Below are 18,379 nucleotides of genomic sequence, written 5' to 3'. Positions count from 1 at the left end.
ATGCTGGTGGTGTTGCACGTTGGTTGTGTTCCACGGGTTGTGTTCCACGGGTTATGTTCCATGCTGATGGTGTTGCACGTTGGTTGTGTTCCACGGGTTTTGTTCCACGGGTTGTGTTCCGTGCTGGTGGTGTTGCACGTTGGTCGTGTTCCACGGGTTGTGTTCCTCGGGTTGTGTTCCACGGGTTGTGTTCCACGGGTTATGTTCCATGCTGGTGGTGTTGCACGTTGGTTGTGTTCCACGGGTTGTGTTCCACGGGTTGTGTTCCACGGGTTGTGTTCCACGGGTTGTGTTCCACGGGTTATGTTTCATGCTGGTGGTGTTGCACGTTGGTTGTGTTCCACGTCGGTCGTGTTCCACGGGTTGTGTTCCACGGGTTGTGTTCCACGGGTTGTGTTCCACGGGTTATGTTCCACGGGTTGTGTTCCACGGGTTGTGTTCCACGGGTTGTGTTCCACGGGTTGTGTTCCACGGGTTGTGTTCCACGGGTTGTGTTCCACGGGTTGTGTTCCACGGGTCGTGTTCCACGGGTTGTGTTCCACGGGTTGTGTTCCACGGGTTGTGTTCCACGTTGGTTGTGTACCACGGGTTGTGTTCCACGGGTCGTGTTCCACGGGTTGTGTTCCACGGGTTGTGTTCCACGGGTTGTGTTCCACGGGTTGTGTTCCACGGGTTGTGTTCCACGGGTTGTGTTCCACGGGTTGTGTTCCACGGGTTGTGTTCCACGGGTCGTGTTCCACGGGTCGTGTTCCACGGGTTGTGTTCCACGGGTTGTGTTCCACGGGTTGTGTTCCACGGGTTGTGTTCCACGGGTCGTGTTCCACGGGTTGTGTTCCACGGGTTGTGTTCCACGTGTTGTGTTCCACGGGTTGTGTTCCACGTTGGTTGTGTACCACGTCGGTTGTGTTCCATGTCGGTTGTGTTCCACGTTGGTCGTGTTCCACGCCCTTCGTGTTCCACGCCCTTCGTGTTCCACGCCCGTCGTGTTCCACGCCCGTCGTGTTCCACGCCCGTCGTGTTCCACCCCTGTCGTGTTCCACGTCCGTCGTGTTCCACCCCCGTCGTGTTCCACGCCCGTCGTGTTCCACCCCCGTCGTGTTCCACGCCCGTCGTGTTCCACCCCCGTCGTGTTCCACGCCCGTCGTGTTCCACCCCCGTCGTGTTCCACGCCCGTCGTGTTCCACCCCCGTCGTGTTCCACCCCCGTCGTGTTCCACCCCCGTCGTGTTCCACGCCCGTCGTGTTCCACCCCCGTCGTGTTCCACCCCCGTCGTGTTCCACGCCCGTCGTGTTCCACCCCCGTCGTGTTCCACCCCCGTCGTGTTCCACGTCCGTCGTGTTCCACCCCCGTCGTGTTCCACCCCCGTCGTGTTCCACGTCCGTCGTGTTCCACCCCCGTCGTGTTCCACGCCCGTCGTGTTCCACCCCCGTCGTGTTCCACGCCCGTCGTGTTCCACGCCCGTCGTGTTCCACCCCCGTCGTGTTCCACCCCCGTCGTGTTCCACGTCCGTCGTGTTCCACCCCCGTCGTGTTCCACGTCCGTCGTGTTCCACCCCCGTCGTGTTCCACCCCCGTCGTGTTCCACGCCCGTCGTGTTCCACGTCCGTCGTGTTCCACGTCCGTCGCTCTTGTACGTCGTAATTGGCTACAGCTTCTCAACTAAACAGGAAGATATTTACGATCTGAATAGTGATTCACTGACAATGCTGATTGATCCCCTGAGATAGCACACAGAGATAGCAGTCCTGGAGAGGATAATAGAGAGTCGAATAGCGTTGTTAACCTGTAGAACTGATAAGAGAAGATTAGGATCGTATTGTCTGCCGATCCTAGAAAGAATTGTAGATTAGGGACACTAAAAAAAGCCCCGAAATCATCTCAAGATAACCTCAAGATAGGTGAGTATTGTTAGCCTGTCGCAGAGAATATATATGGCAATGTTAGCACTCTGTGACGGTCTAGCAGCAGAAGAATGATCTTGTGGGGTTGACAAGCAGTGAAGAGTAGAATGCATTCCCGTACAGACAAAGACAGGCAGCAGCGCCTGTCAGGAGCATTAGAGATTGACAGCACCCCCCAGACAGGTAAGCCCACGGGTGAGCCAAGTCTCCGACAGTGATTGACAGGCGTGGAGAGAAAAATGTTTGGTCGAGTTAAGACAGACACAACACACACATCCCTCCTCTCCTGCCTCCCCTCCTTTCCCCCTCCATCTAAAATAAAAATAAAAAAAGCCGAACTACTATTGAGATGAACAAATCCACAAGGGCCGTGACGAGGATTCGAACCTGCGTCCGGGAGCATCCCAGACACTGCCTTAATCGACTGAGTTACGACAGGGTTAAGCATCACGTTAGTGTGATCTCTGTGTGTGAAGTATTGAGATCGTAACAGAGGCTTGGGCCGTGTCGAACACAACCACACAAACATACACCATTAACATATAACGCTTTCAACAGTCACCTGCAATACAGCTGTAGCCATGACACCTGTAGCCAAAGGTGGGGTACACCACACCTGTAATGATTTCTATAAATCACTAACGAATAAAGATATTAAATCTTAAAATCTAAATATAAAATCTGAATCTAAAATTTAACTCTAACATTTAATTCTAAAATATAAAAAAATAGGCCCTTAATATAAATCTAAAACTTTTAACTAAATTTATTATCTACATCTCCAATGTAAATTTAAATCTAACAGCGATATCTATATCTAAAAGATAAATCTCCGACGGAACAATGGTCAAATCTCCACTATCCGGTTGGCCAGAGTCATATCCTGTCCTCACACATAACGCGTCTTAATTCTGACGTCCTCGACCAGAGCGTCAAGAATCCTGTGTTCTAGTGGAATATTAACATGTCTTCAGACTAACGAAGCAGAATCTTCAGGTGGACGCCAGTTGGGCCGCTCCGGGCCACCAGGTAAATGCCACCACACCTTAACCCTTGTGAAATCGTGAGAGCAAGTTTCTGCGTAAATAACTTTTATGGATGTGTTTTAATAGTTCTGGTTGTATGTTTTTGTCTGTTGGTCCGTTGGTTTAGTCCGTGACGCAGTCTGACCTGGTGGTGTGGTGGAGGGTTTCTGTTCCGGTGGTGTTGAAGGGGTTCTGTTCCGGTGGTGTGGAAAGTTTGCTGTTCCGGTGGTTTGAAGGGTCCCTCTTCCGGTGGTGTAGAGGGTTTCTGTTCCAATGGTGAGGAGGGTTTCTGTACCGGTGGTGTGGAAGGTCCCCTGTTCCGGTGGTGTTGAAGGGGTCCCTGGTTCCGGTAGCAAGCCAGGCCTGGCTCCCGTCCCCTCATCCCCACCCGGGTCGCTAATAGTGAGTAGCTGTCATCATAAATCATCATCTTGGCGCCTTAACATGTCAGAATACAACCTGGAATGAAATGTTGGCGAAGCTGTTTTTCTTATCAAGTGGCATCTACATCAAAGAATTAGAGGCAGAGATAATTATAATTCTTAAAAAAAAAGGATCTAATAGACAAGATTAAAAAATGGTATCTGTGTAAAATGGTTATTAATCAAGACTTTGCGTGCGTTCAAACACGACAAAATTACACTAGACGCTGGGAGTAATCACAGTGCTGCCACAGCCTTGGCTAATAATGCCAAGCAGGTGTAAATTACAGACACACCAAAACACGCCAAAAACTCGCTTAGAGTTGGTGATAAACAGCTCCCGTTGACGGGGTGGTCCTCTCCCCCTCCTCTACCCTTGGATAATTGGCCAGGTACTCACCTAGTTGTGTTTGCGGGGGTTGAGCTCTGGCTCTTTGGTCCCGCTTCTCGACTGTCAATCAACAGGTGTACAGGTTCCTGAGCCTACTGGGCTCTATCATATCTACACTTGAAACTGTGTATGGAGTCAGCCTCCACCACATCACTTCCTAATGCATTCCATTTTCTGACACTAAAAAAGTTCTTTCTAATATCTCTGTGGCACATTTGGGCGCTCAGTTTCCACCTGTGTCCCCTAGTGCGTGTGCCCCTTGTGTTAAATAGCCTGTCTTTATCTACCCTATCAATTCCCTTGAGAATTTTGAATGTGGTGATTATGTCCCCCCCCTAACTCTTCTGTGTGTGTGTGTAAGCTTCCTCCTTCCTTCCGTCCTGGCCTGTCCCGGGCCTAGCCAGCGGTCCACTGACCCACAACAGTCCCAGGGGGAGCGAGTGTGTTACCAATATGACAGCTGTGAAATTGGATTTTAATTGTGCCATCCAAAACACTTCCTCCTGCGCGGTTCTGAATGTGAGCGGACAGCCCTTATTGGATTTGTGTTTTAAACTGTCAAGTTCATTTTTCAACGCATTACCGCCCGAGTTATTGTGTATCTGTAAGTACACGACAAGTCACCTGATCTCTTTCACATTTCAATTATGGGGGCGGACGTTTGTAGCGGAGAGACTCGTGTGATGCTACGGGCTCTCCATAGCCCGTGCTACATGGAAATGTTGTTTCGAGTAGCTGAAGCTAAAACAACAACCATAATAACTCCTGAACACGTGCTCACCGACGGGCCTGGGATCTGAGAACTGTGTTTTGCCTTTTCGAGTAAATGCGAAAGTTTCTGCTAACTTTGGAATGGGAAGAGGAGCCTGGAGGCAGTGGCGGAGCTTTTGTAGCATTTGCTAGGCCTAGCGTGGCGAGGGAGGGGGGGGGGGGGAGGAGTGGGGGGAGAGGGGAGAGGGAGGGGGGGAAGGGAGGGAAAGGCATGGTGGAGCGACAGGTAACGAGGAGGAGGAGGGGGGGGGGCGGTGATGGTGCTCCAGGTAGCTTTTGGGGTTCTTGATGGCACGTCAAGGAGCATGTGCTGGGGCCTAATGGTGCGTCAGATGGCGTGTAAGGCTACAGTTGTACGTCAAGTGGCGTGGTAATTTAGATCAATTGTTGTGTGCCCCGTACTCGTGTGCCCCATACCCGTGTGCCCCGTACTCGTGTGCCCCATACCCGTGTGACCTCATACCCGTGTGCCCCATACCCGTGTGCCCCGTACCTGTGTGCCCCATACCCGTGTGCCCCATACCCGTGTGCCCCATACCCGTGTGCCCCGTACTCGTGTGCCCCATACCCGTGTGACCTCATACCCGTGTGCCCCGTACTCGTGTGCCCCATACCCGTGTGCCCCATACCCGTGTGCCCCATACCCGTGTGCTCCATACCCGTGTGCCCCATACCCGTGTGCCCCATACCCGTGTGCCCCATACCCATGTGACCCATACCCGTGTGCCCCATACCCGTGTGACCCATACCCATGTGACCCATACCCGTGTGCCCCATACCCGTGTGACCCATACCCATGTGACTCATACCCGTGTGCCCCATACCCATCCTGTTGGCGGCGGAAGAAGAGACACATAAAGAGCGTTTTAGTACCACGTTTTTCTGTCTGTTGAGCCAACTCGAGACGACGGGGTCCATAATGGGCTCAGCAAGTCAACCCGTTTAGCTAAGGAAGTTGCAGCGTTAATGAATTACAGAGCATTTCTGACATATATATATATATATATATATATATATATATATATATATATATATATATATATATATATATATATATATATATATATATATATATATATATATGTCGTACCTAATAGCCAGAACGTACTTATCAGCCTACTATTCAAGGCCCGATTTGCCTAATAAGCCAAGTTTTCATGAATTAATGTTTTTTCGACTACCTAACCTACCTAACCTAACCTAACTTTTTCTGCTACCTAACCGAACCTAACCTATGAAGATAGGTTAGGTTAGGTTAGGTAGGGTTGGTTAGGTTCGGTCATATATCTACGTTAATTTTAACTCCATTAAAATAAAATTGACCTCATACATAATGAAATGGGTAGCTTTATCATTTCGTAAGAAAAAAACTAGAGAAAACATATTAATTCATGAAAACTTGGCTTATTCGGCAAATCGGGCCTTGCATTGTAGGCTGATAAGTGCGTTCTGGCTACTAGGTACGACATATATATATATATATATATATATATATATATATATATATATATATATATATATATATATATATATATATATATATATATATATATATCAACAACCTATTCACAGTATTGGTTAGTTATGCTGAATTAACACAAGGTATCAGAGACCCATAAGGGGACACAGGAACGACCCAATATTCGTCTAACTAAGTTAGTTAAAGAATTGATGAACATACAACGACAAATAGTATTGGTAAGTTTCAGGGTACAATATTTACAGTATGAGGCACTCTCATGCAACCTGGCACTCTCAAACTAGTGCCAGGTTGCAATGACAGGCACGAAAGCGTATGGAGATTTTTGCAACATTACTCAGAATGTTGTCAACAGCAACATCAATAACACACTACACAGTAGTGTTGAACTCAGTGCCACACTTGCGCTGAGAGTGCCAACACAACTATATGAAGATGGATGATGCTAGCAGCACTACCATAAACTACAGTGCCATCAAAATACACATTGGATGATATAGTAGATTCAAGCGGGAGTGTTATAGCCGCTGATGATAGAGTTAAGTGACAAATATATGTAGGGCCACTATAGGATATTGAAAGATTCAATTCAATTTCTTTCTTTATTATGCACCCCATACCCATCCCTTGGGCGGTGGTGGAATGAGTTACAGAGGCACATAATGGGTTCATTAACTGAACCACATAGTTCGTTTAGCTAAGTAAGTGATAACCTTTAGAAGCTAGTTATACACTTGTCAGTGTTATATATGCACATATATATATTCAATTATTTACACAAATATATATACATATCGATAATCTTTATATATATATATATATATATTTAGGGGTACCACCACTGGTTTAATTAAAGGGACCCACATCCTCGAAGAAGAAAATAAATAGTGTTCAGAGAAGACCTTGTGGATTCTCACTGAATACTTTAATCTTTTCCTCTCCTACCACCCCTATTATTTTTTTTTTTTTTTTATTTGATTTTATTGCAATGTTACAGTTTACAGAAAACACACACTTATATATATATATATATATATATATATATATATATATATATATATATATATATATATATATATATATATATATATATATATATATATATATATAATATACAATATAACATGAACTCCTTAAAACGCACTCTATTGCTCGATGTGTTGCACTCGCGATGCCACACAAGTGACACAAGGTAAATCCGGGCCACTTTGGGGCTCTTGTCAAAATTAGTTTCGCCAACTCCTCCCCGGAAACAGCAGCGTGCTAAGCCGTAGTTCTCAGCGACGAATGATGACTCTATGTAGCGTTTTTGAGCGCTGCCATCTGAGGTCTAATCTGGTGAAACAATTTGAGTCGTGATTATAGTTCTTGGCGATAATAAACCTTTATACACATCCTTCTCGTCTCTCCCCATCAACTCTCTCCTCCCCCGTCCATGTACACACACACACACACACACACACACACACACACACACACACACACACACACACACACACACACACACACACACACACACACACACACAATCCTCTTTCTAATTTACGTAAATGATATGTTTACAGGAGTGGAATCATACATGTCAATGTTTGCAGATGACGCAAAATTAATGAGAAGAGTTGTGACAGACGAGGATTGTAGGATCCTCCAAGAGGACTTAAACAGGCTGCAGAGATGGTCAGGGAAATGGCTACTGGAGTTTAACACCAGTAAATGTAAAGTTATGGAAATGGGATCAGGTGACAGGAGACCAAAGGGACAGTACACAATGAAGGGGAACAGCCTACCTGTAACGATTCGAGAAAGAGACCTGGGAGTGGATGTGACACCTAATCTAACTCCTGAGGCACATATAAATAGGATAACGACAGCAGCGTACTCTACACTGGCGAAAATTAGAACTTCATTCAGAAACCTAAATGAGGAAGCTTTTAGGGCGCTTTACACTGCCTACGTGAGACCCGTCTTAGAGTATGCCGCGCCATCATGGAGCCCCCACCTGAAGAAACACATAAAGAAACTGGAGAAGGTTCAGAGGTTTGCGACGAGGCTTGTCCCAGAGCTACGAGGGATGGGATATGAAGAGCGGCTGAAGGAACTGAACCTTACGACACTAGAGAAAAGAAGGGAGAGAGGAGATATGATAGGGACATATAAAATACTCAGGGGAATTGACAAAGTGGAAATAGATGAAATGTTCACACGTAATAATAACAGAACGAGGGGACATGGGTGGAAACTGGAAACTCAGATGAGTCACAGAGATGTTAGGAAGTTTTCTTTTAGCGTGAGAGTAGTAGAAAAATGGAATGCACTTGGGGAACAGGTTGTGGAAGCAAATACTATTCATACTTTTAAAACTAGGTATGATAGGGAAATGGGACAGGAGTCATTGCTGTAAACAACCGATAGCTAGAAAGGCGGGATCCAAGAGTCAATGCTCGATCCTGCAAGCACATATAGGTGAGTACATATAGGTGAGTACACACACCGTACGTGTGTGTGTGTGTGTGTGTGTGTATGTGTGGAGGAAAAAAAATCGTTAGTTAGAAGCTAGTAACAGTTGATTGATTGACAATTGAGAGGCAGGCCGAAAGAGCTCATAGCTCGACCCCCGTAAGCACAAATAAGTGAATACAAATAGGTGAATACACACACACACATACACAAACACACACAAACACACTCACACGCACACACACTCACACACACACACACACACACACACACACACACACACACACAAACACACACAGGTCCTCGCAACCGAGCGTGTAGCGCTGGTGGGACGTAGTCCTAAGGACCCTGCACTGTTTTGATTCCCACTCGAGGCAGAAACAAATGGGTAGAATTTCTTTCACCTTATTACCTCTGTTCACCAAGCAGTAAATCGGTACCTGGGAGTTAGACAGCCGCTACGGGGCTACATCCTGGAAATGTGTGTCTTTGTATGTGAAATAGAAATATGTAGTAGGTATGCCAGAGGAAAAATAAATCTGAAGTCAGTATATAAGACAACTGACAGTTAGAAAGGCGGGGTCCAAGAGCTAGCAGCTCAATCCTTCAGGCACACATCGTAAATACGAGTCTCTCAGCAAATTACATGTGTTGAACTGGGGTATAAGAAGTCCTCACCAACCAAGTCATTTGTCTCAGGCATATTTCTTAAGGTCAATTTCTTGTCCCACTTTCATATCTAAAGCATTAATCTCGTGTTGACTTTACAGTAAACTAAGTGGGTTCGCTACTTTTGTCGGGGCGTTCACCGACTTTAACAAGGTGATTGGACCAAGTGGTTGAGAGATTGTTTTCTTGTTGCCCGAAGATGATGATTGGAATGAGCAGTCATCTCGCTCTCGTCCCGTTCAACGTTCACAATCTCACACAATCTTTGTGTGGGATTGTTGTCTCACACATTCAATCTTTGTTCTTGACAGACCGAAGTTCCTGGAAGCTGTGTGTTGAGCTTTTAGACCCGCTAAGACCCTTGGCAGTCCCTGGGGGACTGGTATACACAACTTGTTTACCACTTATGTCAGACCAACCCTGAAGTAAGTAGCTCCAGCTTGGAGTCAATGCTTAGTTAAACATTAGACAAAGTTAGAGAAGATTCAGAGGTATGCCACCAAACTATTCCCAGAACTGAGAGGTATGAGCTACGAGAAAAGGCTACGGGAGCTTAACCTGACGTCCCTCGAAGGCAGAGTGGAGACACGATCACCACCTACAAAATTCTCAGGGGAACTGACAGGGTGGACAAAGACAAACTATTTAGCACGGGTGGAGCACGAACAAGGGGACTCAGGTGAAAACTTAATACCTAAATGAGCCCAACCACTTGGACGGTCGCAGAATTGAACGCCAACCTGCATGGAGCAAGACCGTCGCTCTACCGTCCAACCCAAGTGGTTGGGCTTATAAGGAGAGAATTGTTTAATTTTCTATGGTCTTATTAAGGTCATTTATATATTTTATAGATTTCTTATATTCAAAACGTCTTGAAGGTATCGAGCTCTTCCCGTTCTAGCTAAGAATAATTTCTTGAGGATTCTTTTAGTATTAAGATGGATAAAGTTAATGGGGATTTTGAGCACTTTTTTTTTATTAATACATGAGGTACATCTGCATTAGTGCAGCTACCCTAGACTATATGAAGTAGAGTACAGTGTGTCAAAAAAACTAACTAGGTGGTGCTAAAAAATCCCCATCACACCAAAATCCCCATCACACCAAAATCCCCATTTTGAGCACTAAAAGTCGTAAACAATCGTGAATATGTTTTTATAAATTCCGCGAAGTAATTAGAGGCTACCATCAGTAAATGTTTAGCATAAGGCTTGCTCTACCATCGGTAAACGCTCCTTAAATTTATTGAAATCACACTTTGCTTAACTCTGAGCAGTAACAATTAGATAGGTTTTTGAAGTGGGCTTTTGCAGCTCTTGCGAGGAATTACTCCAATGTTGACCAGACCACACACTAGAAGGTGAAGGGACGACGACGTTTCGGTCCGTCCTGGACCATTCTCAAGTCGAATTGAGACTGGTCCAGGACGGACCGAAACGTCGTCGTGTCTTCACCTTCAAGTGTGTGGTCTGGTCAACATACTTTAGCCACGTTATTGTGACTCATCACCTGCAATTACTCCAATGTTTCCACTTAGTTCTCTGACACACTTACACACAGGACAACACCTCCACAAGCGTGACAACACAACACCTACACTATCGTGACATTAATAGACCCATTAAACAATGCTCCAAAACAACTGTGGATATCAGTACCCATCACTGAGCTAGACGGTACCAGGCTGCTCGCTTCTGAATGGCTCGACTACACTAGGGGGTACACCTCAATGAATAACAAAGGTACAGCTGCAGCTACACGGTACTAGGGTACACCAAGTGAGTCACAACGGTACAGAGAGCGACGGTGCGACACTCATTAATGCCTCTAACAGCGCCCCTTTCACTCCGGTATACTCCGGTTGTTAAATATTTGAAGGTAATTACTGAGAAGGCAGGTGCGTGGAAGTAGTTGTGTCGTTACGAACTTGCGGTAATGACAAGCTGTTGGCTATAACTTGCTGGTTTAGTGTGCTAACTGCCCTGTTATGATCCACCCCCCTCTCTCAAGTGTTTACCTGTAATTTGGGGGCCGAATACTTCGTTCAGCCACTGAATTTGTTGATTTTATTGGACAATTATGTTTTCCAGGTACCTTTTTTATCGCTTGTTATTGAAGGCTGTTGGGCTTTATTGCTGGCAGGCAGCGGCTGTAATTCCAACTCTCTCGAGTAAATGAACGGTATTTTGCGAGGGCCGCCGCGTCCGGTGACTCTGGGTTGTCTCTGTCCGCCAAAATGGACTCCTAACGCCATATTCCTGTCCCTCTCTTCTCTCTCTCTCTCTCTCTCTCTCTCTCTCTCTCTCTCTCTCTCTCTCTCTCTCTCTCTCTCTCTCTCTCTCTCTCTCTTTCTTTCTCTGTCATGTCCCTACATTTCTCCATTCTCTTCATCCTTCTTTCCTCTCCTTCCTTCCCTCCCTCTCTCTCTCTTCCGCCCTCCCACACACATTCCAATTCTCTCTCTTCTCTCCTCCCTTATAGCTCAGATCTCCATAAACACCTCTGTTGAAATACGTCAATAAAGTTTACCATCCATCTTTTCTGAGTTTGTTCCCACTCCACCCGCACTTCACCGTGCCTTCCTCCACACCCTCCACAGTACCCCTCCACAGTACCCCTCCACAGTACCCCTCCACAGTAACCCTCCACAGTACCCCTCCACAGTACCCCTCCACAGTAACCCTCCACAGTACCTCTCCACCGAACTTTCACCACACTTTCCGCCCTCCACCCTACCGCCACCATTTCCTCCACCCGCTGTAACACCCAGGACCTCCCCCCCCCCTTAGAGTTCACACCCAGGGAAGCCTTCTCCAAGAGGTCAGCCCAGATGACCTCCGGTTTATCTTGTTTATTGATTAAAAATTCCTGGGTTAGTCTTAGTCAGCAGAGTTTCAAGTATGTAATATTTCATGCAAGGAAATTAGACTCCAGATTCTTATGTGTAAACATCCCTGGATCTCCCCCTTTTGGCCAGGTCAGAGGTCAGCCACACACGTAGTTAATAACTCCTCTCTTGAAGAGTGTATGGTGAATGTCAAACAAGCTTATTGAAATATTTCTTGAGTGTTTGTACACTTTTGGTGGGTAGCAACAGCAGATCTCCCCCTCCCCCCTGTGGGGGGTTGTATATAGAGGGCCTGTAGGAACATAGGAGGCAGAGGGCGGTACACCGGGATCGAGAACGGGGCTGTGAAGAACATCTCAGCCAGGGAGAGACAGATAGCTTAAGGTAATGTGTGTGATCTCTGAGTCTTTGTTCCATGTCCAAATTTCTTAACTTTTTGCCAGTGTTAGCGTAGCATTTATAAGTGGTGATTGACATAATTTTGGTCTCAATAAACTCGTTAAATTTCCCGTCTTTGTCAATTGTTGAATCCTCTTAGCCTTTTGGATATAGTGGCTGACAACCATTTTCATAATTAATGACAGTCATAGAAAGTACTCTCCAAGTCAAGCAATGTTTCTTGCCTCGTTGCTTGATATAGTTTCAATGGTCAAAGGCAGATGGTGGCAGCGTATTTAATCTCTGTGTTAGCATTTCCTTATTGGCAGTGTACCTTTGGTTCCGGTGTAACCATCATATGTCAGCTCATAACAGTGTTATCAAGTGCAACCGATGAGGAAGTGTTACTCAGGATAGTTTAGTGTTCCATTATAGTGGTGTTCCATGATAGTGGTACATTTTAGGGTGGTGTTACAATTGGGCGGTGTTACAATGGTGCTAGCGGTGGTCCAATGAAGTGTGGGTGTGTTCACACTTTATCGGAGTCCTGCGCGCCGGCTGCTCAGTTGGCCACGTAGTTGTTTGTTAGTTTAGGCGGGCTCGCGATTTCGTTGCTCGGGGCCACACGTATTTTAAGTGTTATGATTAGTGCGACATACGGGAAACTAGAGAAAGTTTGGGGTATGCGCGTCGCTCTGAAATCTATGGACAGAAATTAGTTCTCGTTTCTCTTCATAGCTTCCAGGGGTGTACAACCCAGTTATAGGTTGTACAGCAATCTGTTCGGCAGGTTGTCTGGGAAATTATCAGTGGAGGACGCTTACTGATACATTTCTGAGGTACATGGAGTTGCCTCGAGTTCTAGATCTTAACGATAAGGCCGCAGACGGTGCTTCGTCACCTAGAGTGTAGCTGAGTTATCATCATAGAGGGGGTCATGTTGGCAGCGAGACTGACCTCAAACATTCTGGTCGTGAATTGTGTCTTAGGGAGGACGGCTGCTAGTGTTGGATGTTTTTCCCCAAGGGCGGGTCAGACGTAGTTAGCAGGCGTAGCTTACCGAGGAACAATCGTAGATTTAATCACCACGAGAGTAGTTTTACAATTAGTTAAGGGAATTCATAGTTAAGTATATTATATCTTTTTATTTTCATTATTTTACTCTGATTTTTTTATAAGTGTAAGGAATTTCAGTGTCGATAAGGTTGTATGTGCACCTGCCGTCTCTTGTGTGCACATATGTGTACATGTGTTTCTCAGGCGACGATCTGGGAGATTGTTTATACTAAGTTATCAACACCTGTTTCATCTTGGGCGCGCGGTCATAACTCTCGTCCACTCAGGAAGGGTACTGTCCTATGTCCACACCTCTTTCTGCAGATGGTCCGCGCGGTGCATATTGTGTGTACAGCGAGTGTGCGTTTGTTCTGATTTACTTTTTAATGTTCATTCGTTCCATAGGACATGGTGCTAAATTTTCATGTTAATATGACGCTCGGTGACAAAGTTACAGATATTGTGTTATTTTGTGGAACTCTATCTTTATTGGCAATTTGTTTGATTTTATATATCCACTCAGATGTTATCAGAATGGAAGGGGTTCAAAATAGGGTTGCAATCCCCCTCTATTACTTCTCAGTTCCTGCCCCAAATTCCCTACACCTACCCCACCCACTTCCCTCCCACCCTACCCGCCCATGTTCCCTCCACCCACTCTGCTCCACTTCCTCACACCGTCCCCACCATCCCCACTCAAGGTCACTCCACCCACACCTTGCTTGTTCAGCCCCTCCCCTCTCAGTATTGTCCCACTCCACCCGTCCACCCTCAGTTTCCACCCCTCCCGCCCCACCCCGAGTCGCTGTCACTCATCCACGCGCCCTCCACTCTCCCTCCACTTCCACCCTCCCCGCCCTGCGCCCAGTCCCTCAACCCCCCACTAGCCCTCCCCGCCTCCCTCATACCTCCTGCCATACCCTCCCCCTCCGACATTCCCCACCCCCACCCTGCTTCCCCCGCCCATCCCCCCAGTGTTGCCTCCCCGGGGGTAGTTTGTACTTGTGGTAAGATTTCTTACACATTAAGTAGTATTAGTAAGGAGAAGTGTTGGACCTGTCATGGAAAAGGTCATTTTAGGAAAGCGTGTACGAGTGTTCGGCTTAAGGAAGTGCCGTCACCAGATTACTTTAAGGATGGTCGCCCTACTTTTGATGTCAAGGTTGAGGGTGAGAGTTTGATTGCTTTCATGGACACGGGTAGCCAAGCAACACTCATTAAGAGTTCAGCCTTCAGCAAATTCAAACATGCACGGCTTAAATGTAGTAGTAAGCAGCTCACAGCAGTTAATGGGGGACAAATTGACATCTTGGGTCAGGCCACAATTAATTTTGAAATAGGTCATGATGGGTCGTACCCTCACACTTGTACAGTGGTTCAGAATCTTGCTTATCCGGGTGATATTCTGATTGGCATGGACTTCTTACACAGGTTCTCATATTCTCTGTCTGCTGAGAAAGGGGCGAGACATTGCCGGTTGAAATTAGGAACTGTATCCTATCCGGTGACATTGACTGACCATCCCCCGGTTGTAGCTTCCATCCAGCGGAAGCAGAAACATCATGCCAATTACGCAAAATTTTTGTTTCAGTCTCCTCCAGACAATAATAAGAAGTCGTGTATTTTACATGCTTTTGACAAGCAGACTTGCCCACCACGATCATTTAGGTTCCTTAGGGTGGCCGTGGGTCGTCATATCCAGCCTGGTACTACCCTTCTGGTGGCCGGCAGGTTTGATAAACTATTAATTCCCTACCACTTACTTGTTGTCCTGGACAAAGGTGCCCTCATACCTGTAGTCAATCTCTCACACAAGACCTACCGCTTCAGAGTGGGTGATCGAGTGTCTCAGGGTATTATCTTAGAGGAGACATCGATCTTTCAAGCAGATCCATCGGAAACAATTACAGACACTAAGCAATGTGGCGCTCTTAATGTTAGAGACACTAGTAAGACTCCTAGGCACAGCACAACGGTGCTTGCGCCACCTTGCGATACCAACAATTTGAATAAATTAATATCAGCACTAGACTTACAGCACATTCCACAGTTAGAGAGGAAACGGGTGCGGGAAGTTTTGCGTATGTTCCCCAAATTATTTGCAACGGACGACGATCAAATTGGGTTGTTAGACAGAATTGAGCACACCATTCCAACAGGTGATCACGAGCCCGTGTATACGAGACAGTGGAGGCTCCCGGAACAGGCTAAGAAAACTATCAGAGAGGAGTGTCAGAAGATGTTAAGACAGGGAGTTATAGAACCAAGCACTTCACCATGGTTGTCTCCGGTGGTGCTGGTGCGCAAACCGGATGGTAGTTACCGGTTTTGTGTCGACTATCGGAAAGTTAATGAAATAACAAAGGGGGACGTGTACCCCTTACCTCGGATTCAGGAAATTATAGACCAGTTCGCGGCAGCCAAGTATTTCTCCACTCTGGATGCTAAGTCAGCATATTGGGCTATTCCAGTTGCAGTTAAGGACCGTGAGAAAACAGCATTCTCTGATGGGGTTCACCAGTTTCAGTTTAAGCGCATGCCTTTTGGGCTCAAGACAGCCCCTTCCTCATTTCAGAGGGCTATTAACTACATCCTCAGCCCTGTGCTAGGTAGGCATTCATTAGCATACCTGGATGACGTGGTTATCTACTCTAGGTCGTTTGATGAGCACCTGAGGGACTTGACTGAGACACTTTCATTGTTAGACAAGGCAGGCTTCAAATTAAATATCAACAAGTGCACCCTGGCATCTCAGAAATTCAAATTTCTGGGGTTCCAGGTGAGCACAGATGGCATCCGCCCTGACCCAGACTCATGCCGCGCCATTGCTGAGATGCCCAGGCCTAGGTCAGCAAGGGATGTGCGCCGGTTTCTGGGAGCAGCCGGATACTTCCGCCGCCATATTGAGGGATTTGCTAGTATAACAGCGCCTTTAACTGACCTTGTAAAGAAGAATGCTAAATTTATGTGGACCTCAGAACACGATGAGGCTTATACTAGGCTCAAAAGTCAATTAATTACCGCCCCAGTATTAGCTGTGCCTGACTTTGATAAGGAGTGGGAGGTGCATACAGACGCTAGTGGTATTGCCATAGGAGGGTGCTTAATGCAGCGTGATTCAGAGCACCATCCTCACCCTGTGGCGTATTTCAGCAGAAAAGTGAAGGGACCTGAAGTTAGATACTCAGCAACAGACAAGGAAGCACTTGCTGTGGTCGAAAGTGTTCGTTATTTTGAGCCTTACCTATTCCAACGTCATTTTGTTATTTTCACAGATCACAGAGCCCTCACATATATATTTAAAAAGAAAACAAAGTGTCCCCGGATGTCCCGTTGGTCTCATGAGTTGTCAGCTCACTCGTTTCAGATCCTTTATAAGCCTGGACCATCTCACGTTGTGCCAGACACGTTGAGTAGGAACGTCGCGTCAGTTAACGTAAATGTCAACATTGAAACTATTGCGAGTGATAAAATGAGAGAATTTCAAATGGGAGAACAGCGATGGAAGGAAATAATTGAATATTTGGAGGGTGGTAAATACCCTATGAAGAAAGGTAACTTTCCCCTGCAGCATTTGGACCTGCAGAAGGGTGTCCTATATTATGTTAACGACATGAAAGATCGTGCGGTTTACCAGTTAGTCATCCCCGACGTGTTAAGATCATCAGCCGTGAAACTTGCGCATGCATCTAAGATCGCTGGTCACCCTGGGGTCTTTAAGACCTATATGAGAGCTAAAACGTTATTCTATTTTCCTAGGATGTTATCTTATATCACTAAGTTTGTCAGATCGTGTCCGAATTGTCAAAGGAGAAAAGGTACCCCTAAGGTACAGGCGCCACTACAAGAGTTCCCTGACATTTTTGAGCCTTTAGATCGAGTGGGAGCGGATTTGATTGATTTACATAGTAGTCATTCTGGTAATCGCTACGTGTTGGTGCTAGTGGACCATCTGTCCCGGTTCACTACCTTGGTTGCTCTTCCTCGTAAGGACCCCCAGACGGTTGCAGACGCTTTCTTAAGTAAATTTGTCACTGTGTTTGGACCACCTAAAGTATTAGTATCTGACAGAGGTCAAGAGTTCGTTGGTAACACTTTTAAAGAAGTTTGTAAAATTTTAGAAACAACAACAGCCCTCACGACTGCTTACCATCCGCAAGCAAACGGTATGACTGAAAGAACCAATCGTACAATTAAGGATATGCTAGCAATTCTTGCAGAGAAAGATGCTGCCACCTGGGATGAACAACTCCCCTATGTTCAACTAGCCTTGAACACTGCCATTCATCAGTCAATTAACACACAACCACTGCTGCTTTTCACGGGGCGCTCATGTAACTTCCCATCAGGTCTGCTTAACAGACACGAGGTTGTGTACGGTGAGGATTATCCTTCAGAAATCCTCTCTAAAATGAGAAATGCTTGGAGGATTGCTGCTGAGGCTTCTAAGACAGCGAGGAGCCGGTATGCGCACTATTATGATAAGAAGGTTCAACCGTTGACACTTAGAGAGGGAAGCTTGGTTATGAGGTTAAATGAAAAGGCTCCTGCCAATCAAAGTAGGAAGCTAGCACCTAGATGGCGTGGACCATATAGAGTAATTAAGAAGCTTGGCCCAGTTAATTTTCTGATCAGGGGAATCTTTGATGACCAGGGTGACACAACTATTCATGTCAACAAATTAAAGTGTTACGTTGCCAGGGAGGAACTGGAACTGCCTTCAGCGATTCCCATTCTTGACCCTTCTGAGTTGACTGACCCAGCTGGGCGTACCCAGGATGGGGAGGAGGACCTTCTGTCAACTCTCATTGGTACCCAGGGTCAGCCTTGTCACCCTATGTTAACGAGGTCACGGGCGAGGCAGGGAGAGTTTCAGTAAACTGTCTCGGCCCTTAGTAGTTGTTTGTTTTAGCAGAGTTTTTAAACTGGCAATTGTTTTGAGATTTTGTCATGGAATGTATTCAGAGAACATGCCATACCTA

The 18,379-nt window shown here is 46.2% G+C and overlaps 1 protein-coding gene across 1 annotated transcript; it reads left to right on the top strand.

The window, feature by feature from the left end:
- Positions 1 to 910: 910 nt before the first annotated feature.
- LOC138360064 (uncharacterized) lies at positions 911 to 1,726 on the top strand. The gene has a single exon (XM_069319999.1). It carries the CDS (start codon positions 911 to 913, stop codon positions 1,724 to 1,726), a length of 816 nt encoding a protein of 271 aa, XP_069176100.1.
- The last annotated feature ends 16,653 nt before the right edge of the window (positions 1,727 to 18,379 follow it).

This window comes from Procambarus clarkii, chromosome 94, assembly GCF_040958095.1.
Source record: "Procambarus clarkii isolate CNS0578487 chromosome 94, FALCON_Pclarkii_2.0, whole genome shotgun sequence".
Classification (NCBI taxonomy): Eukaryota; Metazoa; Arthropoda; class Malacostraca; order Decapoda; family Cambaridae; genus Procambarus; species Procambarus clarkii.
The sequence above is the reverse complement of the archived record's forward strand: the minus strand, read 5'-3'. Positions and strand labels throughout refer to the sequence as shown.

Excerpts from the sequence above, each read along its gene's own strand:
- LOC138360064 (XM_069319999.1), top strand. The coding sequence starts at position 911 with ATGTCGGTTGTGTTCCACGTTGGTCGTGTTCCACGCCCTTCGTGTTCC.